The 26,673-nt window shown below is 32.9% G+C and overlaps 2 protein-coding genes across 4 annotated transcripts in view; one reads left to right on the top strand and one right to left on the bottom strand.

The window, feature by feature from the left end:
• The first annotated feature begins 590 nt into the window (after nt 1-590).
• On the top strand, nt 591-17,164 carry LOC140055652 (kinesin-like protein KIF27). The gene is made up of 32 exons (XM_072101008.1): nt 591-678; nt 1,938-2,002; nt 2,178-2,315; nt 2,578-2,664; nt 2,748-2,855; nt 2,955-3,087; nt 3,227-3,373; nt 3,529-3,690; nt 3,823-4,046; nt 5,179-5,363; nt 5,830-6,049; nt 6,259-6,345; nt 6,460-6,594; nt 6,715-6,876; nt 7,075-7,217; nt 7,355-7,449; nt 7,757-7,910; nt 7,998-8,094; nt 8,176-8,343; nt 8,631-8,774; nt 8,982-9,071; nt 9,250-9,396; nt 9,694-9,798; nt 11,225-11,358; nt 11,750-11,830; nt 11,996-12,104; nt 12,910-13,047; nt 13,363-13,526; nt 14,166-14,287; nt 14,638-14,746; nt 14,903-14,976; nt 15,631-17,164. Exons 2-32 carry the CDS (start codon nt 1,967-1,969, stop codon nt 15,657-15,659), a joined length of 3,927 nt encoding a protein of 1,308 aa, XP_071957109.1. The 5' UTR covers nt 591-678; nt 1,938-1,966; the 3' UTR covers nt 15,660-17,164.
• Nucleotides 17,165-18,309: 1,145 nt separating this feature from the next.
• The window catches only part of LOC140055304 (uncharacterized), a 97,293-nt gene continuing 88,929 nt past the window's right edge, over nt 18,310-26,673 (bottom strand). For 2 of the 3 annotated variants that reach the window (XM_072100613.1, XM_072100612.1), the window contains exons 37-45: nt 26,589-26,660; nt 24,971-25,236; nt 24,469-24,599; nt 23,117-23,254; nt 22,372-22,499; nt 21,967-22,049; nt 21,271-21,361; nt 20,671-20,811; nt 18,311-19,452 (exon numbers count right to left, since the gene is read on the bottom strand). In XM_072100613.1, the coding sequence (XP_071956714.1) occupies nt 19,165-19,452; nt 20,671-20,811; nt 21,271-21,361; nt 21,967-22,049; nt 22,372-22,499; nt 23,117-23,254; nt 24,469-24,599; nt 24,971-25,236; nt 26,589-26,660 (1,338 nt within the window). In that variant the 3' untranslated portion in view covers nt 18,311-19,164. Of the gene's footprint in view, nt 19,453-20,670; nt 20,812-21,270; nt 21,362-21,966; nt 22,050-22,371; nt 22,500-23,116; nt 23,255-24,468; nt 24,600-24,970; nt 25,237-26,588; nt 26,661-26,673 lie in introns of all 3 variants that reach the window. The other variant, XM_072100611.1, reaches the window with a different exon arrangement.

Here is a 26,673-nt window from a genome sequence, read left to right as displayed (position 1 = left end):
ATTTAACACTTTTGCAATATCACCGTGCCTTTATTGTTTCAACTAATCTAAGTTATTATGTGAAGATATTATTTAGTCAAAATGCACTGCCTCTCAAATAATTATAATAGTAATGATAATTATGCGTCGTTATTGAGTGAGTGAGTGGCCGAGCGGTTAAGACAGTGGAACCGTAATTACGTAGCCATAACATCGGCATGGGTTCGATTCTCACTCACTCCATGGTTCTGGTGGTAGAACGAGTCTTCTCGGATAAGGACTATAAACCGTAGGTCCAGTGTACACATCTAGCTCGTGTGCACTTCAAAGAACCTAGTACATCTTTCGAGACGAGTAGGGGGTTACCCCGGTGTATTAGTACATCACAGCCACTGATTACCAACTGGGCACTCTGGGAGACCAGTCTTTGACTGAAGAGGTTACCCAGTATAAATATATATTTCAATCAATCAATCAATATCGATAAATATTCAAAACGAGGCTCTGTATAAACTCCCTATACTCAAGAGAAAATGTTTGAGACTTGAGAGGGCGTGTCTCACATTATGTCGTTTAATATAGAGGGCGTAATTCAATACATCGTTTCGTTGGTAAACAACAAAAACTTGCCAACGGACTGGATTTCTCAAAGTTAAATTTAAATATTATGTAGTATAGATTGATCAAATATTAGACTGGGTGAGTTTTTGTCATTATAAATGTTATTATAAAGCAAAGTGTGATAAATTAAAAGTCCTTGATGTTTAAGGACGTCTAGTAGCTCTCTTATTGCTGTGAGTCGTATGCTGGTCGTATCGTATGCTAGGCCTCGTTTTCATCATTATATGTAGCTAGTTGAATGGTTGGCCCATCCCATCCATGTCCTGCCACCCTCCTCCAATCCATGTTGGTACCAACCTCCTCATCATCACTAGGCCTAGCTAGTAGTAGGGTTTCCCTTTTTCAGATGAGTGAGGTTTAGACCTATTCTACTACTAGGCCCTGAGGTACGATGCATCTGACTTTCCAGGTGCAGGTCAAGTCGGCCCTAAACCGTCTCGGCCAAAGTCAAGTCGGCCCCACGTCAAGTCGGCCTCAAGTCAACTCGGCCTCACGTCAACTCGGCCAAAAACTAATCGGTCAACTCGGCCATGGAACGCAAAAAGTGCTTAATATTATTATGAATCTTACTATCCACGCTTTAAAAAAAATGAAGAAATAAAAAAAAAATATATAATTAAATAATATATAAAAAAATGAACTCATTGCCGATATGAATATAAGTACCCGCGTGTTACAAAAACACGTGCAGGTACCGCATTTTAGTAAATCGAAGACGGAGGCCTACGTTCCACCATTTGGCCATAGAAAAAATGATCGTACATGATCGTTTTTGTCCATGATTTGCGTTAAAAAAAAGGGGGAATCCCCGGTCAGGGAAAACACGTAGCAGTAGCAGTTGTAGATATCGAAAAAGCTGCCAAAGGCGCAGGGAGGCGCAGCTACGAATTGTTTTCAATTGTGCAATTTGAAATTTTATTAAACGTATTAATAAAGGAAAGTTGGTGAAATCATTCCTATTTTTTTTGCTAAATATATTATTGTCTAAATATTAATATTCATTAAAAGTCAGAATTATTTATAGTTAAAAAATTGTGAAGAAATATTATTTTATCAATCCCTTCATTTGCACTTTTTGCGTTCCATACTTTAACGGGGCCGAGTTGACCGATTATTTTTTGGCCGAGTTGACGTGAGGACGAGTTGACTTGAGGCCGAGTTGACTTGAGGCCGACTTGACTTGAGGCCGACTTGACTTGAGGCCGACTTGACTTTGGCCGAGACGGTTTAGGGCCGACTTGGATCGAAACCGTATCAACCGACTTTCCTCGTCAATTCCTTCTTCTAATTATTTTGTTTTTATATTTAATGAATAATAATTATAATTATATTTGCAGAACAACAAAATAATAGAAAGAACCATAAAATGACACAAGAAGTTCCAGTCCGTGTTGCTGTAAGAGTAAGTATCATAAATGACAGATATAAAAACTAATATTGTTATATGATGAGTAGTCTTTGTTTATAATTTACCATGATGCTATTGTCTGTGTGATGAATGAAGAATTAGTTTTATAATAAATTGCTTTCAGAAATACATAATAATTGTTTATTATTAATATATTTATTTATACTAGGTAAGGCCACTACTTGCCAAAGAGAAGCTTCATCACCATGAGCAGTGTGTACGTGTTCTGTCCAACTCTCATCAGGTGGTGATAGGCCGAGATCGTGCATTTACTTTTGATACTGTTCTAGGCTCGAAGAGTACGCAGGTACGTTGAGTAGGCACTTGCACATCAGGGAATAATTTCGCCAGTGTAGCATAGCAAAAAGCTATACAAAACAACCTTATTGCTACATATTTGTACAATTGTGTAGCAAAAAATACAATACAAAACTATGTTTCTCGAATCAAAAATCAGTTTGATTATCAAATATGTTTCTTCTTCTTCCATTTATTAGGAGAAAATTCATTGTTAAAAAGTCTAGCGTTTTATCTATCTTTATAGCCTGTGTATCGTTTTTTCTTTATAGGAGGATGTATACAACAGCTGCGTAGAAGGTCTAGTCTCCAGTTTGTTTGAGGGGTATAACGCAACTATATTTGCTTATGGCCAAACTGTAAGTATTTAATTTCTTTTGAATTTTTATTGAATTCATATTGGCACAGTTCTAAAATTGAATGTTTTTATTTATCTTTTTAGGGTTCAGGAAAAACATTCACCGTTGGTGGAGGTAATTACATCAATATAACCACAGAGGAATATGGAATCATACCAAGAGCAGTGCAGCAAATATTTAACAAAATCAAGGTATTACAAAATTATTGTGTATTATATTTTTTTAATATGGAGTTTGAGTAAAATTGTGTTTCTTTACTCAAAAAAAAACTTATATTTTATTTTTTGTAGGGAAATGAAGATGTAGAACATGCCATTAAAGTGTCGTACATTGAAATCTACAAAGAGGAATTACGTGACCTGCTGGATAGGGAGACTAGCAATAAAGATATGCATATACGGGAAGATGAAAATGGCAACACAGGTATATAGTTGGCAGGTTTAGAGTAGGACTCGAACCCACGACTTCAAGATCACTAGCTCTGACCAATTACTCCCTGAAGGTTAAATACAATTATCATCTTATTTTATACATTTAATTATTAAATCCATTTTCCCAACAGTTATCATTGGAGCAAAAGAGATGCCATGTAATTCCATGGAAGATGTGATGAGTTGTCTGGCATCTGGTTCGTCCCATCGACAGACTGGTTCCACCAATATGAACGAATATTCCAGCCGATCTCATGCAATATTTACTGTAGTCTTAAGTGAGTCACCTCTTCTATATTTGGATGATTTAATCATGATTGAAAATGTTCATCTGGTTTGTAGGTATAAGTATATTGAAAATATTCTTTTTTCCAAACCAATAATTATTCATATTAATTTTTGTCAAAATTAAATTAAATTTCTTCGATTTTAGATCAAAATTGGCAAGATGAAAATGAGAAAGACAAGAAACCAAGCAAGAATGACGAAGACGATGTAACATACAACCATTTAAGATCATCTAAGTTCCACTTTGTTGATCTCGCCGGCTCGGAACAAGCACATCGCACAGGCAATGCCGGAGAACGCTTCAAAGGTATCATTATACAATAAACCTTTATAGTTTTTCATCATTCAGTTGAAACAGCCTATATATCCGCATTATATTTTTAAACCATACAAAATTTGATTTCATTATACAATTTTTATTTTTTTCTTCAATCTGTAGAATCCGTTCATATTAATAGCGGTCTGTTGGCGTTAGGTAACGTTATCAGCGCCCTCAGTGACCAAAAAAAGAAGAACATTCACATTCCTTACCGTGATTCCAAGATAACAAGAATCTTAAAGGACTCGCTTGGTGGCAATGCTAAGACCTGTATGATAACGTGCATAAGTCCGTCCGCTGTCAACTTTGATGAAACGTTGAACTCTTTGAAATACGCAAATAGGGTATGTGAATAATTATGTAAATCACTTATTATTGTTTTTCCTCAGTTTTTCTTTAAATTTACTGTCATTTAAGAGAGTGTTATATACATTTTCCCACATTTTGACGCTTTACCTGCACCCAATCCCAGTTTAGCTTCGTTTTGAGCTGCAAAGGCATCAATGCACCAAGTATTATAAATAAATAATAAAATGTACACTTTACTTTCAAAATAGAATATGATGTGCAGTAGTGTACTGACTATCACTCACTTGCTAAAGCCAGGCCTCCCAGAGCTTGGCCCCAGAACATGATGTACATGTACCGACTATTAGCGCTCACTTGCTAAAGCCAGGCCTCCCAGAGCTTGGCCCCAGAACATGATGTGCAGTAGTGTACCGACTATTAGCGCTCACTTGCTAAAGCCAGGCCTCTCAGAGCTTGGCCCCAGAACATGATGTACATGTACCGACTATTAGCGCTCACTTGCTAAAGCCAGGCCTCCCAGAGCTTGGCCCCAGAACATGATGTGCAGTAGTGTACCGACTATTAGCGCTCACTTGCTAAAGCCAGGCCTCTCAGAGCTTGGCCCCAGAACATGATGTACGTGTACCGACTATTAGCACTCACTTGCTAAAGCCAGGCCTCCCAGAGCTTGGCCCCAGAACATGATGTGCAGTAGTGTACCAACTATTAGCACTCACTTGCTAAAGCCAGGCCTCTCAGAGCTTGGCCCCAGAACATGATGTACATGTACCGACTATTAGCGCTCACTTGCTAAAGCCAGGCCTCCCAGAGCTTGGCCCCAGAACATACCTTTTTTTTTCTCTTTGAATTTTGATGTATTGCTATTGCTATTGTGTCGAATTTCTAATAATAATAATAATAATAGTAATAATAACTACACTAGAACGTAACGCAAGGACGTAAACGCAATGCAAGCGTTTTAACCAATGACAAGCGAAGTTATAGACAGTTAGCAATCACAAGCAAATAAGCAATCGCTTGTGATTGGTCAATTCACTTGCGTTACGTCCTTGTGTTGCGTCGCTAGTGGGAACCACGCTTTAGGAGTACTAAACTAGGAGCATTTGTCCATTGCGTTGCGCCACTGAGGATGTAGATATATTACATTTTAATAAATTATTTGAACAGGCCAAGAATATAAAGAATAAACCAATAGTAAACCAAGATGTACAGTCCATTAGAATGGAGGAGATGCAGACAGAGATCCAGGCATTAAGGGAGGAGTTGCAGCGACAGAAAACGGCATTAGGAACCGTTGATCAGAGTGAAGAAGATAAAGAGAAGATAGAGGTTCTTGAAAGACAAATACGAAGGTATCATGTGTTCATATGTTATTGTTAATTAAAAAAAAGAAAGTTTTTAGAAATGTATCAAGTTGCAGAAATACATAATTTGCTTTGTTTGCAAAATTAAAATTTCAATATTTCTGAAAAATTCTATTGATATTATTTAAAACAGTATAACCAATAATTAGAGGTGACGATGACGTCAGAAAACGTCAATATTTTCAAAATACGTCTCAAAACACATTTGTAAACAGAAGCATTTCCGGTTTAACTTTGTTAAGCACCTCTTAACATTACTTTCTGTCTACACTATCAAACTTTATGTAAATATGATGTGCCCATATATGGACATGATGATGTCATATCACTACCATATTTAAGCATATCACTACCATATTCGGGCACATCACACTTTTTTTGTCAAACTAGTTTGATAGTGTTTACAGAGCTTTACAAATGTACAACAACATAACTTGCAACTTTTCTCTTTAAGTGTGAGAACAACGTGTGCCCATTTTAAAGTCTGCACAGAAGAAGCAAAGAAGATCTTTGTTGACCTCTTGAACACTCAGAATCTTAACAAACCTCAGACAGGATCCATTCAAAACTGGATGGATCTGGTACTCGAGGCTAACAACCAGATAGTCTCTGAGCTAGAGGATATTGATCAAGACAGCACAAGAGTGACTGAATTGGAATCTAGGCTAAAAAAGGTACATCTAGTTATCTAATTTGAGCATCACTCATTTTATATTAAGAACTATAGTTTGTTCATTGATTATATGTTGTTTTATGCAGAGAAGAAATATTTACTTACAATCTGGAGGGAGGGGTGTCTTAAGAACAAATGGAACCAACCCAGAAGAAATAAAAACCTTAAATCATTTCTCATTAATTTAAAACTGTTCTTTATATTTCCTAGGCCCTTGCAGATCTGGCCAGTGATGAAGAAATCTTTGCTGAGAAGGTAAAGGAGGCCAACATGCTGCAAGAACGTGTTGAGGAACTGGTTAGTAAAAACTTTGACAACTTCAAAGAACGCAGCTTTTAGTATTGCATTCATTTTATTCAAACTACTACCACTAATTTTATTAAGAACACATCATCTTTTTTTTCGTTCCAGGAAAAGTCTGGGATGGAGATGGCTCATTTTCTGGAGGAAGCAATGGAAAGGAACAGATTACAAGAGGAGGGCTTAGTTCAGCAACAGATCAGGATAGATGAGCTGACAGAACTATTAAGAAACTTTGAAGAGAAGGTCTGTTACTTTACTTATATAATTATTTCCTTTGATATCAAACATGAGTGTTTCTTCGTCCTGAAGTATATATTTTGGTTTAATAATTGTTAATATTATTATAATTTAATATTTTTACAGGAACAGCAAAATGCCAATCCAATAAACCCTCCACCAGCAAAAGGTCAAAGAGCAAAATCAGTTCCAGCTCACATGATTGGTCGAAGACGAATAGCCTCGGAATCATCTGGTGGTGTTCCAGCAAGGCCTCAAAGTAGACGCTTGCACACAAGTCCGCCATTGGTATGTACTGTACTAACCTATTATGAGGTTACAAGCAAGGTCATAGGTTATAATCACTGGTAGAAAGGTCATAGGTTATATAATCACTGACAACAATGTCATAGGTTATAATCACTGACAGCAAGGTCATAATGTTATAATCACTGACATTTTTAACCACAAGTATCATTTTTTATCAAATATTTTTCTTTCTTTCAGTTTTCTCTAGATCGTATCGTTCAAGGTTTCCGAGCAAGAAGTCAGATTCTGGTGAAGCGTATTGAAGACGACGACGAGGTTCTCCACCAAGAATTTGGTGGCTCCCTCGGTGATAGCTCAGATGATGAGTTTTCTGGCAACAGGTATGCCATCACAGTTCCAACTGTATCCTCTTCTTCACGTATTACTTCTTCTTAAACCATTTATTATATTCCATAATATTTTTTTTTAATGAAGTTTTTAGAGAAGTTTCTAATTTTGGGTTTCTGTTTTCTTGCAGTCCATTGGGTAAAACATGGAGCCACAAAAAGGCAATTAGGTCAGCTCCTGTCAAGACCAGAACCACTTCTGGGCGCAAGAGTAGAATTCCAAAAGGTATTTTAAATCATTGTCTATCACATGTATTTTTGTTTATTTTGAGTCAGAGCAACAATCAAACAGCATAACAAACATGAATACTTGCAATCACAAACATTACTGAATAAATCTACATTGAGTTTAAGCATTCTTTATTTGGGGTGGTTACAGAAGCTATCATAGCATCAAGAGTAGTATTGTTTATGATCATGCACATCTGTTTGTTAAGCACTATTTGTTATTTAAATAGGATAAAGATATAATATACAAATAAATATTTCTGCAAATTTTTGATGTGTAAAATATTTTGTCTCCTGTTTATCAGGCACAATGGTCATACAGGATGAATTAGAGAAATCCGTCATAGACGTTGAAGACTTGCGAACAAGTACAGAACAGAACGAGAAGAAAGTGCGAGACTCACAACTACGCTTCAACCAATCGCAGCAGAAGATGCGAGAATTGACTTTAAATATTAGGTGAGTTTTATTTGTAATGGATACAGAAAAATTATTTAGTTTGATATTATAATTTTGTGTTATATGAAAATCTCTGTTGTTTTATAGACTGAAGGAAGAGCTCATAAGAGAACTTGTAAAAACTGGAAAAGAGTCTGAAGCCATGAATAAACTGTACACTATGAAGATTAAAGAACTTGAGAAGGTATGTTTTTAGAAGATGACAAAATAAATTTGTGTGTGTGAGGTCCTTATAAAATTTATTTTACTAATTTGAATATTCCAGGAGTCGTTATCAGCAAAGAAGGATTTGATGGAAGCTCAACAAGCCTTGCATGACCTGGAGTCTAAAGGTCAAGCTGACACAAAGCAGAAACAAAAACTAAGAAGTGAATATAAAAAGAAGATGGAAGAAGCCAAGAATAAGATGAAATTACTTGAGAAAAAACAACAGGTAAATGCCATCAATTATAACAAAGCTTGTTTTCATTTCATTCAAATTTATTTGAAACAATCCAAGAGAAAAAAAAACAAGCATTGGTTACACTAGTAAGGTATTTAAAAAATATTCCAATAATAATAATAATACTTTATTTTAACACGGAAAAGCTTGTGTCACCACAAAGGTGTTCTTCTACAAGGCCATGATAATTATATATCCAAATTGTGAGAGTCCTCTAATAGTTTGAACATTTGTAAAGCAAGTGAAATAATATATTATCTAAATATAATTGATTTTAGGATACAAACAAGATGGCTAAAATCCAGACCCAGAGTGAGAAGCGGGCGTCAGAGTTAGAAGTTGCCATTGAAAAGATGAAGAGTCACCAGGAACTGATGCAGAGGCGCTTGAAGGAGGAGAGTGAACGCAAGATCAAGATGGAGGTGAGTTTTATAGCCTTGGTGGTTAACATGCCTGCCTTCCAATCCCAAGGTCTGGGGTTCAATCCAAACCTAGTGCTAGAGTTTAGATGTTAGATGCTTATGAAATAGAATAGGTACGCATCATAAACTTCTTTCTAATCTAACTTGATCTTCAAATATATAATAATTATGTTATCTATAAATGTGCATAATTTTATTTATCCACAGAGGGATCTAAAACAGGATCAGAAGCGGATTAAGGAACTTGAGATAAGAAATGAACAGCAGCAGAAAATTCTTAAAAGAAAAACAGAAGAGGTACAGTATATAAGATCTTTGTTGACAATATGTCCATCATGGTTTATTACCATCAATCAATAAAATAACTTTAAATACATGTTCTGCAAGTCCATGCTCAGTACACACAACAGAAATTGTAAAAAATTATGTGAAAAAAAAAAACAGAATAGGGTGAGCTATGATGATTTATTTCCAGGTTGCTGCAGCTCAGAGGAAGTTGAGGAGTGCAGGAGGTGGTACCATCACGGATGAACAGCTGAAGGTAGAAGAACAAAGAAAATGGTTGGATGGAGAAGTTGAGAAGGTTCTTGAAAAAAAGAAGAAAGTCCAGGAACTTGAAGTTGTAAGTGATTGATAAAGGATGTTAGTAAAGTTAATCCATGTTCAGCGCTCTAAAATTAATCGATTTTCAAGGTTCCAAAGTTAATCCATGTTCAGGGCTCCAAAGTTAATCCATGTTCAGGGCTCCAAAGTTAATCCATGTTCAGGGCTCCAAAAGAACCTAACTCAAACTCGTTAGAATACTCTGGATAAATAAATACATGTACTTTCTTAAAATTTAGTTTTACAGTACAATAATTTATACAATATATATATATATCTGATCAGTAATTAATAATTATGTGTTTGTTTTTTTTAGGAACTACAAAAGAGGGAAATTATTCTTGCCAAAAGAGAGGCAATGTTAAGAGAGAAAAGCCAGCTTGAGATTAAGAAACTGCGTTCAAGTACTGTTTTATCACAGGTTAGTAACAACAATATATTTACAAATACATAAGTTCTCAAAATAATAGTCATAAATTAATAAACAATTAGAAAAATGATTTTAATTGTATATAGAACTTTTGGTTGGAATTGTACCTATGACATTTTTCATGCAGGGAGGGTGTCTCAACCATTAGACCACAGAAGATAATTTGTGGTTATATATTTATATGCGTGTCTTGATAATGTATAGTAGTATTGTAAATATTAGAATAGTATACTATATATTAGCAAAAAAGTTAAATATTTTAATTTACATAACGCCTAAATAAATTTCTGTCATTGGATTGGACGATTATGGGTCACATGGCATGCAATAGTACACAAATATGTGTGTGTGTGAAGGATATATTCACTTTGTGTTATGTTGTGCAGAAACCTTATCTTTTTGTTAAAAATCAAAGATAGTGTAGACAGATCTTTATCAAAAAATTTATATTTTATGTGTGAAAGATATATATATTTGCTTGTTGTGCAGAAACCTCATCTTTTTGTTACAAGTCAAAGACCTCAATAGGAATGACATCACAACAACAAGCCAGGAAATTACCATCATTAATTACGTCTAATTAATATATTCTTTAACCTTTTAACGTTTCAAGATTGTCTATTGTGGCTATTGATTGTTTGTGAAACAGATTGCGGTTAATAACCTACGAGAATAATTAGCCACATCATTGCCAGTCATTTTTCATTATGGTTATTTCAAGAAATTTAAAATCTAACCATTTCTGACTATTAATAAAAAATGAATTGATTGATAAATGCTGACATATTTTAAATGAAGATTGATTTGTTGGTATGAATATGTCATATAAAGTTTATTAAATTATATGTTACCATTTTTTTAATATATAATACCATACAATTTGAAGATGTATTGTCCCCCAAAAACATGAAAAATGAAGATTATTTAAATCAGACTTTGAATATTTTATTTTGTAGTTTTAATAAAGTTAAACACTTCCGTAGAAAAAAAAAACAAAAAAATTATGTTTTCACTTATAAAATGACAAAATAAATGGTTAAATTCAACCAAAATACCTTTTTTGTACATTTTTTTGAGGGGGACAATACATCTTTAAGACAATTAATAAATCCAATAGTAGTGGTGGTTGTAGTTGTTTTATTTTAAGATTTTAACCAGCCTGTTAGTGGTGATGATTCGCTGTTGGCAGGAAATGAAATGAAAAAAACAAATAAATAAATAATTACATTTTTGGTTAATTATGGCATTACAGTAACATACATCATTCAGTTTATTGTTATTGAAATATTTAGATTATTTCAGAATAAAAATTCCATATACAACAAACAATACAAAACAGAAATGACACTAAAATAGGATTTATAAGATTTGAAGATTGTAACAGATAGATTTTTTTAATGTATTACATATTTTTTAGGATATTCACGGGCTAGCATTGCGAATAAAAAATGCAGATAAAGAGATTGAAGAAAAGGACCTTGAAATGAGGATGAGTGTAGAGAACTCACTTCCAGCTATCAAACAAAGGATAGAAGGTCTTATTGTAGATCGGTAAATTAAAAAGAAATTAATGATACTGTGCTTTTAGGACTTCAGTCTTTCCTTGATAAGGGGTTCCATTTCCCCTCTCCTTTGACAAAAAATGTGTGATGTGCCCAAATATGGTAGTGATGTGTTCAAATATGGTAGTTATTTGACATCATCATGTCCATATATGGGCACATCACATTTTTAGTCACATAAAGTTTGATAGTGTAGACAGAACATTAGTTCTACTACTAAAAAATGTCTCTTTAGTTCTTAATTGTATTTTCCCTCCTTTTGTCAATCAAAAAAATAATTCCATATATGGGTGTCCCCTAAAAGATTGTGCTCCAATAGAGAAATAATTCCATTCTTTTTTTATCTTTATTTCTCTACATATTTTAATATACTTTTTCAGTGATAAATTAGTTCAACAGAGAAATCTGCTGGATGAAAAGTTACAGCTAGGCAGCATACTATCACCACGACAGGAACGAAGGTTAGAGACTTTTTATTGTATAGTGTAGACTACACGTTACTACGCTGTTTTCTCTAAAGTACAGCTAAATATCAATCAATTCTATTCAGCAATTCATATTTCTATTTTAAAACAGATCTCAGGAAATTCATCATTAAGATATATTATTATAATTACTATTTTTAGATTAATTGAGTTGAACGAAGGAATAGACGCTTTAGATGCAGCAATTGACTACAAGAACGAGACAATCTCTAACAAACAGAAAGATCTGCGGACCAACACTTTATCGCAGGTGACTGTTGTTTTAAGCTCTGTCCACATTATCAAACTAGTTTTACAACAAAAGTTTGATTTGCCCAAATATGGTAGTGATATGCCCAATTATGATGATTTTTTATATGACATCATCATGTCCACATATGGACAGCTTTTGCTGTTAAGTGTTTTTAGTCACCCTCATTTAACAAAGTTTAACCAAAATGAAATTATAAAAAAAGAATCTTTTTGTTAATCTGAAACAGCTATTAGAGCTCATTTAATAGAACAGCCTTTTACAGTGCAACATTTATCAATGGTTTAGCCGGCATTATAACAGTTAGATTGAATCAATTACAACTAATAAGTTCTCTGAATTCACAATGAATTATTAGAAAGGAAAAAGTGCATTGAATGAATAAATGAATCTATAAAAGCATGCTAATCATCTTTTCCCTTATTGCATTTGAAAATAAACATTTTTTTGGGAGACATTAATTATTGATTATTGTAAGTATTAAATGCCATCTGTTGCCTTCTGCTATATTTCACTTATTGATTTTTTTTTAGCTTCCACAATCTCATCGTATTACAAATATTATTTATTATTGAAAAATAAGTTTTTTCTGATGGTTTTTAATTTTAGAAAAAGTATTTTATAGTAAAATTTGTCAAACTCAATTGTTTACTCATTGCAGGTTGTTGTTTACATGTATATTTATATATTTTGTCTGTTATTCTGTACAACCTCAATTTTTTTTATCTGTATAATAATTTCTCAGATTAAGCATCTTTTTTTGCTATGGATATATTATGTCATTGAAAGTATTTATTATATATAGAGTGAGACTGAATTAATGGACAGGCTAAGCTCGTTGTCAACTCCTGAAACAAAAGCACTTCTTGCCAGATATTTTGGAAAAGTTGTCGATTTACGAGAAATTGAAAAACAAAAGCAGCTTGAAGTTAATGAATTAGAGGTAAATTTATTTGATTAATCAGAAAGTAGTGGAGCTGTAGCTTGGTGGTTAACATGCTTGCCTTCCAAGGTCTGGGGTTTAATCCTGACCTAGTGCCAGGGTTGTAACTCATGACTCTTTCAACTCCACTCCTTAAGCCTCAAATTAGGCTTAGTTTATAAGCACAATAAATTTGAAAATAGTTTATCCATCCTGTAATTGGCAAGTTCCTCGCTGTTGGATGTGTATAATAGAAATTTGGTATCAAGGACATGTTGATCAATAAAACACTATGTTCTGCATTAGTTAATTCATAGCATTTTACTAACAATTTAGATGAAAATTGATGAGCAGGAAAGGCTTGTTAGAGAGTTAGATGGGGCACTGCAGAGAACAGAAATTGAAATGGATAGAAAATTGACAGAACAACAGAAACAACATCAGGAGAGAGTTCAGTTTCTCATGAAACAAATTGAAGTGTCTGGGTCCAACACACCAAGGTACAGTATTGAATACACCCCATAGCTGGGTCCAACACACCAAGGTACAGTATTGAATACACCCCATAGCTGGGTCCAACACACCAAGGTACAGTATTGAATACACCCCATAGCTGGGTCCAACACACCAAGGTACAGTATTGAATACACCCCTGGGTCCAACACACCAAGGTACAGTTTTGAATACACCCCATAGCTGGGTCCAACACACCAAGGTACAGTATTGAATACACCCATAGTGGTGTTATACTGTATGACTAGTGTCAATCCAATACAATTACACCAAGCCCTCTAGTTGTGTAATAACTCTATAATAATGGTAATGTATATCTGCACCTTCAGCACTCTTGAGTGGTATGTGCGCTATATAAATCCATATTTGATTTGAATTTATTCGGAAGTACACAAATATACATTACAATTGGTAAACAAGAACAATTAAAACATACGGTAGTCTTCCATGGATAACCCAAAAAAGCCGGTAAATATCATTCCAGCTTATTTCCATTGGGGTCCATATTATTATTATTGTTGTTGTTATTGATATTGTTGTTATTATTAATAATAAATTATATTCTCTTTGGTTTAAATACACCAACAATATGTTTATTTCATATTGTGACATTTTATTTTAAACAGTTTGTATGATGCCAAGATTAAGGCCCTTGAAAAAGACTTGTATTACTACAAGAAAACTAGCCGCGACCTTAAGAAAAAGTTGCGAGAGTTTATCGGAAGTTCCACTGTATTTAGTGGTCAAGGTAAACATATACAATTATTACAGACAAGTGGCTTTTCTTTTTTCTCCTTTCAATGTATAATTTTCTTGTTTGTTCATCTGTTTGTTTTGTGATACAGTAGTTGTATTTCTTTCATACAGCCTCGTGGAAGAACACATTTTGTTGTGGACGAGCCTCCATTTTAAAATAAAGATTTTATTATTATTATTATGTTTTGCTACCCATGGGTTCAAACCTGATTTCAACAACTTTACTATTCAAATTTGTTGAAGAGTTTTCATTAAACTGTGTAGTTGGTTTGTTTGTAAAAATTGCCTTCGAAACAGGAAGAAATTATCTCTTTATTTTTTTTGTAAATTATGTTTATATAGATATGAACCCTCAAGAAAGTCGTGGTTCTGTCGATCACCTGCAAAAAGACGATCAGAGAAGAAACATGACACCAATAAGAAAATCCAAACGTGAAGTCAGAGAATTAAGGTAATGACAATGATGTATTGAGTATCGTTACATGATTAATACGTTTTTACACATGCAACATCATCTAACATGTAATTACATATCGTCTCTTCCTATCAATGACAACATGTTGGGTCAAGGTTGACTTTCAAATTATATTTTGTATTATTATTTTAGCTCAGCTGAGGTGTCTATGAGATGGTCTAACAGTAGTAGCCAGGCAGGCAATACTAATGGGCACAGCGTTCAAGGTAACATCTATTTTTAATAAATCATCGCCGTAACAATATTTTATTATATTATTCTGAGCAATATGAATTAAACTGTGTTTCAAAAGGTTCCACCTTTGACATTTAGGAATTATTGATTGCATATCTTTCCATGAACATTACATTGATAGTCATTTGTTGAATGTACTTCAAGATATTATATACCTTATTGCTTTTATTCAATTAAAGAAGACATTTAATAGTAAGTGATTCAACCTTGAGGCACAGGATATCATATTCATAAATGTATCAGGCTGTATGGAGGCCCGTGTATTATTTCTGTTCAACAAGGTATTCGATTAAAAGAAATTAAAACTCCAATTTATACCTGATTAATGATTGTAATTTGATTGATATAAAGAGACTGTTTTGAATTTAAATGTGCTGGTTGATATCAGAAAGAAGTACATTCATCAGTGGCGGATTCAGGATTTTGAAATATGGAGTTGGGGGCCCAGGGCCTAGAAATTGCAAATTTTAGGTGCTGAACTGAAATTAGTGTCCTATTTTTGCATTACAATTTGCAAAATTTAGGGGGAGCCTTGGGCCTGCAGGACCCCCACTAGAATCCACCTATGTTCATTGTAGAAAATATTTAAGTTTGTTAATCAATTATTATTTATGTTTTATTTTCAGATTCTCTTGAAAGTGAATTCAACCCTTAGTTCAACAAATCCAGCTGATACATTCCTTTTTATTAACCAAATACCAATAGATAGCAAGAAACAGGACGAGAGGTTTTCTAATAATGCACAAAAAGTTAATACATAGTTTCACTTTTATCTGATATTATTTTATACTTGGAGCGAAAAAGTAACACAAATGTCATATTCTTCTTATAAGATTTGAACCATTCACTTTATAACACATATTGCCACCAAGTGCCTGACTGTTATACCGTCCAAGACCATCAAGCTGTCCAATGTGTCATTTTAGATGTGTTGAATCTGCTTTCTTACGCCAGTCACCAAATTATTTTGATTGTTCAAAATACTTTTCAAATAATTATATGTTTAATTTAAAATAGTACACATAAAAGTAGAGTGTATTTAAGTACATGAAACGGGTCTCTGTAAGTTTAGAGTGACAGTAGACAAAGGACGCCAATGATATAGCAACCAAAATATAGTTCCGATAATGAAAAGAAAATGACATTCCAAAACAAGAGTCAGTGTCAGTGTCAGTCACTCTCATTGGTTCATCCTTGTTTACCACTTATTCCATGTACATAAATGATTCACTCTCATTGGCTCATCCTTGTTTACTATTTATTCCATATACATAAATGCTTCACTCTCATTGGCTCATCCTTGTTTACCATTTATTCCATGTACATAAATGCTTCACTCTCATTGGCTTATCCTTGTTTACTATTTATTCCATGTACACAAATGATTCACTCTCATTGGCTCATCCTTGTTTACCATTTATTCCATGTACACAATTGATTCACTTTCATTGGCTCATCCTTGTTTACCATTTATTCCATGTACATAAATGCAGGAAGAAAAGATGCAATATTTAGAGAATATCGATGTGTCCAGCTGATATCAACATGTTTTGTTAAACGTATCCTGTAATATTTTTATTGTAATATGCTGAAATTTATTTTGACCTACCATACAATTATTTATCTGGTTAAAATCCTCTGGGAGTGATAACATTATTTAAATTAATAATTTTATCTGTAAAATATTGACAAAAATATGAATATTTAATTTGAGAGCACTGAATCACCTTGATGTATTTATTTGAAATATTTGTTTTATTATATATATATTACATAATTGAAATGTTTTAATTGTAGCTAGAATATTGTAATGTATTTTAAATTATTTTTCGCTATGGTTAGATACTGCTGTACTTATTATTATTGTGTGATTATATTATTGTTTTATGATTATATATATTATGTTGTAATCATCTTATGTATACGGTGTCATATAGCAGGGAAGAGTGAAATTCAGTCTTCACTGGTCATAGTAACGAGTTATAATAATAGTATTTTAAATGGCCAAATTTTGATCTTTTTATTTTTCGATAAAACTGGTTACTATAGCATAATTGACATGCGCAGAGCCCATTATTCGATTCTGCGCATGTTTATTATGCTATAGTAACCATTTATGTCAAAAAGTAAAAGGGCTGGTTACTATAGCATAATTGACATGCGCAGAACCCATTATTCGACTCTGCGCATGTTTATTATGCTATAGTAACCATTTTTGTCAAAAAATAAAAGGGTCGAAAATTGCCTATGTTTCAAAAATTTCCCTGTACTATAGTACAGGAATTTTTTCAGAAAATGGCCAAATATCGACCTTTTTATTTTTCGATAAAACTGGTTACTATAGCCTAATTGACATGCGCAGAGCCCATTATTTGATTCTGCGCATGTTTATTATGCTATAGTAACCATTTATGTCCAAAAGTAAAAGGGCTGGTAACTATAGCATAATTGACATGCGCAGAACTCATTATTCGACTGTGCGCATGTTTATTATGCTATAGTAACCATTTATGTCAAAAAATAAAAGGGTCAAAAGTTGGCTATTTTTCGAAAATTTCCCTGTACTATAAACGTACAGGAATTTTTTCAGAAAATGGCCAAATTTCGACCTTTTTATTTTTCGATAAAACTGGTTACTATAGCATTATTGACATGCGCAGAGCCCATTATTCGACTCTGCACATGTGTATTATGCTATAGTAACCATTTATGTCAACAAATAAAAGGGCTGGTTACTATAGCATAATTGACATGTGCAGAACCCATTATTCGACTCTGCGCATGTTTATTATGCTATAGTAACCATTTATGTCAAAAAATAAAAGGGTCGAAAATTGCCTATTTTTCTAAAATTTCCATGTACTATAGTACAGGGATTTTTTCAGAAAATTGCCAAATTTTGACCTTTTTATTTTTCGATAAAACTGGTTACTATAGCATTATTGACATGCGCAGAGCCCATTATTCGAATTTGCGCATGTTTATTATGCTATAGTAACCATTTATGTCAAAAACTAAAAGGGCTGGTTACTATAGCATAATTGGCATGCGCAGAGCCCATTATTCGACTCTGCGCATGTTTATTATGCTATAGTAACCATTTATGTCAAAAAATAAAATGTTCGAAAATTGGCTATTTTTCGAAAATTTTTTTTTTTTCAAAAATGGGAAATATATCAACTTTTAAAAATTCTATTATTATGCAATAATATTGCCATATATGCGCATATATTGCGTTATAATCAACTTATAGAGTCATAGTAACAAGTTTTGTCGAAAAATAAAAAGGTCGAAATTTGGTCATTTTTCGAAAAAAATCCACATTATTATCATCTTATAGACATATAGTAAAAAATCCCTGTACACAACATGTTTACATTCTCTCCCTATCCATCACTATATACATATTCCAAAAGCAAACTTGCTGTCAAAAGTTTATTGCCAAATTACAAGTTAAATACAAGTTATATACAATGTGTGAAATTGCACGGAATACAAGCAGGTTAATACCACTTGAAATATCAGATACAAGAATTAATATTTGAATATAGTAATTGAATAACAATAACAACCAGTAACTATACATAGTGTTTGTAAAGAGATTTTAAATATTCACAAGACAATAAATCATCACTAATCTTGCTTATAATAATAACCTTAATAATTCATGTTTTATTTCCATTATTATTGTACTAAATTGCTATATTTATTTCAACATTTTTTTTCTTTACAATCACAAGTAATTTTTTTTTTAATCATGCTGTATTTCAATATTAAACTGTATTACTATAGCTTATTACAGATAAACTGTTTATTTGCATAATAGTATAATTAATAGTATAATTAATAGTAGTATTAATTAATTAATTAATTAATTAAAAATTGCACTAAACCCTGAACAGCCTTCTAAGGCAATGAACAAAATTCGATATTTATATTAACAATTAAATTTTCTAAAATTCAAACAACTTAAACTCAGTCATCTTATAATACAACAATTTCAATAATGATACAAAAGAAATTCTATAAATTTTAAAATTGTTAAAGAGTGCAAGTATAAACAGACAAAAACACAACAACCAAAACGGTGCTAATTTTCAGTATTATATTATAAGTACTGTAATCGTATAAATAACGGGATAGGATCAACAGTCTGCACTTTAAACGGTAGTTTCTTGCGATGGGAAATGTTCCTGAGCGCCAACGCTCGTCGCGTAGTCCCAATACTTGTTCCGTCCAATATCACGAATTGCGGTACGTACCGAAGTAAACTGCTCCAGGACCGACTTGAGGTCTTTACAAGAGAGGGCGTGGAGGTCCACGTGAGTGCGAGCCCGCACAGACCGTCGCCGTGGAACATCGTAGAGTAAGTTAATATCATCAAAATGGTCTCCTTCCAATAATAGCTTTGATACTTTCTTTTCGTTCTTTCCTTCCATAATTTCAACCTGTACAAATATTGTATATTACATAAGTACATTTTAATCATTACATATATAAAAAAAACTTTAGGTGATTGCGAACAAACTACATAACATTTTTTACTTGGGGTACCCGAGTCTAGGACTCTCTCATCTTCTCTTCCATCCGACACTATTGAGTAAAAAGTGCGATTTATAAAGTACTACTCCTCTCTTATCCATTGTAGTATAGAGCTGGAGGGACATGTCCTCAAAGCTATAGAGCTGGATTTTTTAAAATTTTAAACCGGATGCAGCCATATGACGTCTCGAAGATGGTACCATATAGCCGTATTTGGTAGGTTATTGATGTGTATGTGACGTCACATCCCGTCTTATGACGTCATTACAGCTTCTTTTGCTGTACCCCGAGTATCGCACATTCGTGCTTGTTTATGAAACAGATTGATGGATTCTTACACACAACCTTTCATTGCAGTTTAAAAAGTAAGGAATTGTTTAAAACATTAAGAACCTCTATCAAGGGGACACTTATGGACACCACAAAGTGTCCTCCTAATAAGATTGCTCAAAATCAGGGTTAAAACATTATATATCCCCTTGTTCTTTTTACAGGAAAATGTTTCCTTATTAGGGATGTCCCTGAATAGGTTTGTCAAAAAAAATATCCATATAGGATAAATGAACCAGGTCATGTGGTGTTCACGGTCAAGCTCTGTCTTCACTATCAAATGTATGTGAAAAAAAAATGTGATGTGCCCATATATGGACATGATGATGTCATATCACTACCATATTTACCATAGAGTGAGTGAGTGGCCGAGCGGTTAAGACAGTGGAACCGTAATTACGTAGCCATAACATCGGCAGGGGTTTGAGGCTCACTCACTCCATGGTTCTGGTGGTAGAACGAGTCTTCTCGGATAAGGACAATAAACCGTAGGTCCAGTGTACACATCTAGCTCGTGTGCACTTTAAAGAACCTAGTACATCTTTCGAGACGAGTAGGGGGTATTAGTACATCACTGCCACTGATCACCAACTGGGCCCTCTGGGAGACCAGTCTTTGACTGAAGAGGTTACCCAGTATAAATATTTATTTCAATTTCAATCAAAATATTTAATCATATCACTGCCATATTTGGGCACATCACACTTTTTTTGTCAAACTAGTTTGATAGTGTGGACAGCTTAAATTAGTATACTTTTTATACATCATATTTGTATGTTTTTGGCATTACTTACTGTTCCACGGTAAATAAAGTACATTTCATCGCCAACATCTCCCTGTCTGACTATGAAATCATTTGGCATGAACAGAACAGGTCGCAACATTAGGCTGAGTGCCCTTAGAAAGCTGTCTTCAGCACTTTTAAATATCTCAACCTAAAGATAGAGTTTAAAATATCATCAATATAATATTATTTATTTCCTGGGTGGAATAGAAGATTTGATTAATGTGCAATGTTTTAATTGTCTGTAGTATATTGATAAAAATAATATTAATCAATAATTAATTATTTTGGACCCCAATGGAAACTAATTCTTTTTTTTTATAATTAATTTGGTTTTCCTGAATCTATTCATCTTCATATGTTTCACCTTTGTGTTTTCATTCGACTGTTATTTATGTATCAAGTTTTTTTCTAAAATATGTATGATATATATTTTCTATATTTTATCAAATGTTAAAACGACACAACAAGATAAAAAATGTTAACAAAATTTTACATATTACATAAATACATACTTTTAGCATTTTACCCTCGTCCTCAAACTTTCCCACTTGGTAATGTACACTATACTACTAAACTTTAATACTAAATCTTTTATTTGTAAAATTACCTTAGTTAAAAGGCCTTTATTAATAGTAAATCCAATGTCTGTCTGCAAACAGTATTGTGCATCGTGAAACAATGTGTACTGATCAACACCACTGAAACAGAAACAACAAAAGAAAACAATACAGAGAAAAGTTTAATTCACTTTCTAGTTGTCACATGACCTAGATGATTGTAGGGGCGTAGCAGATAAGACACAGTTGTACTCATCATGATACGGTACACAGGCATAAGCCATATCTCACAGTGGTGCCTATCTCCTGTAGTTAGTTAATAAACAAAAGGGGGACTACTAGATGAGATGGAGTATCAAACCAAGGCAATCTGACAACAGGATGTCAAGCTCTGTAGATCAAAGGCGTTATCTGTGGCTGCGACAAGATCCTTCACGGCCCTTTAACATACACCGAATGCCATGAACAATATGTACATAGTACGGTATTGTTGATATTTGTCGCAGCCAGACATAAGATCAAAGGACTGTTACAAGTTTCTGTCCTGGCAAGGTGAGCTTAGTTTCCTATTGTTAGATTGCCTTGATAAAACATTGCTTTAACACTATGGCCTACCAATATTCAAGGAAAAGTGTATTAAGATTTTTTTAACAGAGTTCTACTATGTTATACATAATTACGATAGTATGAAGCAACAAAACATAAACAATGACAATGAAATGACAAGATAAAAACAATAAACTCACTTGTGACGAGCCCATAGATAATCAAAGTAGCTGATAACACGATTCCTAAGTTTACTTGGCAATTTCTGATCTTTCATTTGGTTCTAAAAAAGTTTAAAATAAGGGTGTACCTGTATAAATTATTCATCACAAACTATTAAGCTTGTCTGCACTATCAAACTTGATGTCAAAAAAAAAATGTGGACCGATATATGGACATGATCATGTCATATCACTACCATATTTGGGCATATCACTACCATATTTGGGCATATCACTACCATACTGTATTTGGGCACATAACACATTTTGCGTTAAACTAGTTTGATAGTGTAGATAGAGCTTTACATATGATTTTGTGAAGATTGTACACTGATTGTATTTATATATTGACAGAATTTTAGGCAACATTAAATAGTGGTTTACCTTGATGGCATCCAGTTTCTCTTCATAGCTAACTCTTCCAGAATCGGCATTTGCCAGTGTAGAGGCAATATTACCAAGAATAGAGCCAAACAAGACTTGTCCTGCTACCATCACAAAGCTTGCAAACACTGCATACAAAATGCATTATTTTAGCTAACATATTTATAAAAAGACTGTTTTTAAAACTCATTTTTGTTTTCACTCAAATGAACACCTGGATCATAATTTGAAATATACTTTTTATCAATTTTGCCAAATTTTTACTGTTTATACACATTCTTTTTTTATAACTTTTAAATTTTAAATTATATCTGTACCTTTCTATCGTTTTAAACATTGTACATGTATTTTAAACTTAAGTGTATTAACAAAGATTTTCTGATTTATATTTTTATATGAATTAGACAAATAAAAGACGAATAGATGAATTGAAATTAATGATGTGAATTGTTTTATAATAAAGTTAAATGTTGATCTTATAATATATTTTGTTTGTTAAATTTTTTCGTTTTGCATCATTTACACTAATGTTATTAAATATAATATTGTCTATGGTCTACATTTATTCATATTTGAAAGATGAACCTAAGCCCTATCTACACTATCAAACTTTATGTGACAAAAAAATGTGATATATATGGGCATGATGATGTCATATCACTGCCACATTTGGCCACATCACACTTCTTTTGTCCAACTAGTTTGATAGTGTAGACGGAGCTTAAATATTGTTATTCTAACTTACCCATTTCAACAGTACTGTAGGCATGTATATCTCCATACCCTGTTGATGTCAGTGTTGCTACACACCAATATATACAATCACAGTATACATACAATTCATACATTTTTGGTTTATCTTCTGGGTTCTCATAATAATACCCTAATGACAAAACAAAATATCTTCATTTTAATGCAAACAAAAAAATAAGAGAAACTATACTATTATGTAGACAGATTTTGAAATTGTTATGAAGGAGTTTTATTTTGAAATTCAATTTCTGTTGCGGATATGTAGTGTTAACTCACAGATACCTTTTGTTAAGCTCTGTCTACACTATCAAACTAGTCTGACAAAAAAAGTGTGATGTGCCCAAATATGGTAATGATATGCCAAAATATAGTAGTGATATGACATCACCATGTCCATATATGGGCACATCACATTTGTTTGTCATAAAAAGTTTTATAGTGTAGACAGAGCTTTAGATAAATTACATCTACTTACTTGACATATTAATATATAAAACACTGCAGAATTAAACAATGAAAAAAAAAAGTTGATGGTAATTGAAAAATTAATATCTTTAGTATCGATTCTGTGCATAACTCATTATGAATTTAATATTTTCATGTTTAATATCATAAAATATACTACAATGTATATCATATTGCTTATTACATGGTATAGATAGATATTATAATAATATTGAAATATAATGAGCAGTTTTAGTAGAATAGTTTCACATCAGACATTTCCCTTGAGGTGAAATAAAAGACAGCACATATCGTAGTATCCAATTGTAACATACTTTACATCACATCAAAAGAACAGAAAGAAAAACATCAGAAATGTCAAAGGATACTTTGGCATCTGGGGCCTATTCCATTATCATCAAAGGGACCTTTATTCGAGGGTAAATTGTATTTTTTTTGTATTGACATTGGCTTTATAAAAACGTCCCTACAAAATGCTATACCCTTTACACACACCAATCTTGCTATGTATTTTATCTGTATTTTACCGAATTTTAACCTAGTTAAATTTTAACATCATTTTTGTGTAGTGTGAATTTTTAACTTTTTAACTTAAACAAACTATGTACTATATTTTATTGTGTTTGACGACCATGAATAAATAAATGGAAAATGAAAGAAATGAAAAAACTATTTTACATTATTGTAGCAATACATGTCATTATGTTTAAAGCTCTGTCCACACTATCAAACTAGTTTGACAAAAAAAGTGTGAATATGGTAGTGATATTCCCAAATATGGTAGCGATATAACATCATTATGTCCATATATGGGCAAATCACATTTTATTTTATCATATAAAATTTGATAGAGTAGAAAGAACGACGGAGACTACATACCATTGTACGCTGCCCAGGACTCTTTTTTGCATTTTTTGTTTGGACAGGCTAATAGGTACCAGAGACTGGCAAAGAAATGGATGACAATCACCAAGATTACAAAGAATTTGGTCATACGGACATGGAAAACACTGAAAGAGAACAAATAAGACAATATAGTATTACAGTAGTTTATAAAATGTGTAAATAAATTTACCATTTACAAACATGAACTTAGTAATTTTTCTGAAGCACCAAGGTTATGAGGCAGGGGAAAAAATGTAAAATGTCAACTTTAAAGCTCTGTCGACACTATCAAACTTTATATGACAAAAAAATGTGATGTACCTATATATGGACATGATGATGTCATATCACTACCATATCTGGTCACATTACACATTTTTGTCAAACTAGTTTAATAGTGTAGACAGAGCTTAAAACCAGTGTGGGACTACAATCAAATATGTATGATACTACTTAATAATTAAAATATAAAATAGTAAACAAAAGCTCTGCTCACTTGATATTAAGCTCAGTCTCCCAGGATTTGAAGAATTCACTGAGCCTGTAGAGACGCACTAAGTGGATCAGTCTTAGAATAGTCAACGCTAGAAACTTCTGCTTGTTGTCCCCACCGGCAAGTGCAAGGATGTCTAGGGGCAGAGCAGCGACCACGTCTAAGATGAAACCACTTTTCTTTTTCAAATACGACTTGTACACCTTATTAAAATCTCGCTCTAAATCTCCGTATTCGTTGGCACAGCTCACATGGAATTTTACATAAATCTGTGTAATAAACATAATATATTTATTCATCCAATAGTTTTTTGGAAATTTGTCATTTTGTAACTGCAAACGATTCTGCGTCTAGTTCTCAGACCAAATTTACTTCAAACTGCATGAAATTTTACTAAACATTTTAAATTACTGTAGATTTCTATAGAATCAAAGTTTTTATCTGTCTTATGTTATGTACTGTACATTATATGTGTTTTCAAGCATTAAGAAAAACCAAATGTTCATGTTTACCTATATATGTGGTCATAAGAATAAAGAATTATCTTATGTTATAACAATAGCTCTGTTTATACTATCAAACTAGTTTTACAAAAAAGTGTGATATGCCCAAATATGGTAGTGATATGATTAAATACGGTAGTGATATGACATCATCATGTCCATATATGGGCACATCACATTTTTTTGTCACATAAAGTTTGATAGTGTAGACAGAGCTTTAGTTGTACAATCAAAAGAATAAGATTTTGGATGAAGAAGTAAAAATGTGAAACAAATCTTTGCATTTGAATTTTGACAACAAATAGAGACAAGAGCGGCATTGTCAAGATATATGTGATATGTAACATGGATGCCTAATGTTACTTATATCCCAAAGCTAGGCTGCACATACTACAATTCACCCAGTGGCATACTAACAAGGAATCACGTTGGATCATTTTATCATGACCCAACCATTTTTTAAAGGTCAATTGGTATTGATAGTTTGATAGTGATGATAAATGACAAGCAATTTTTTGGTATTATTATTGTTTTATTTCATACACATCCAACAAGTAACTTGTCAATTACAGGATGGATAAACTATTTTATAATTTGTCGTGCTTATAAACTAAATTGAGGCTTAGAGGGTAGAGTTAAACAGGACTGAACGCTGGACCTTGGGATTAGATGGCAAGCACGTTAACCGCCAGCTTATTATTTCAAATGATACAATTATAGACATTGTGTGCTTAAAGATATTGTCCCCCTAAATAATTTTTGTTTTCACATTTTTTTTTGAATATGCCATTTTAATGTCACATAAGAGTTATTCCATTTTGCTCAAAAATTGGATCGAAAAAAAGAATAATTACCTGAAAAAACTGTAATTTAAAGCAAATAATAGTCAAATTGGCTGCCAGCCAATGGGGTTTTGGTTGAAAATAACTGTTTATTTTGTCATTTTATAAGTGAAAACATTATTTTTTTCTGCATTTTTTTTTCTACAGAAGTGATTCACTTGATTAAAACTACAAAATGGCATATTCAAAGTCTGATTTTATTAATCTTCATTTTTCATGTTTTTGGAGGACAATACATCCATCTTTAATGAATGATGATTTAATAAAAAACTTTACCTCAAAGACAAACACAGCTTCAGAAACATAACTGAATACCAGTATGTAATTACTTGACACTTGAAAGCAGGCCTGCAGAAAAACA

This window comes from Antedon mediterranea, chromosome 7, assembly GCF_964355755.1.
Source record: "Antedon mediterranea chromosome 7, ecAntMedi1.1, whole genome shotgun sequence".
NCBI classification, from domain to species: domain Eukaryota; kingdom Metazoa; phylum Echinodermata; class Crinoidea; order Comatulida; family Antedonidae; genus Antedon; species Antedon mediterranea.
The sequence above is the reverse complement of the archived record's forward strand: the minus strand, read 5'-3'. Positions and strand labels throughout refer to the sequence as shown.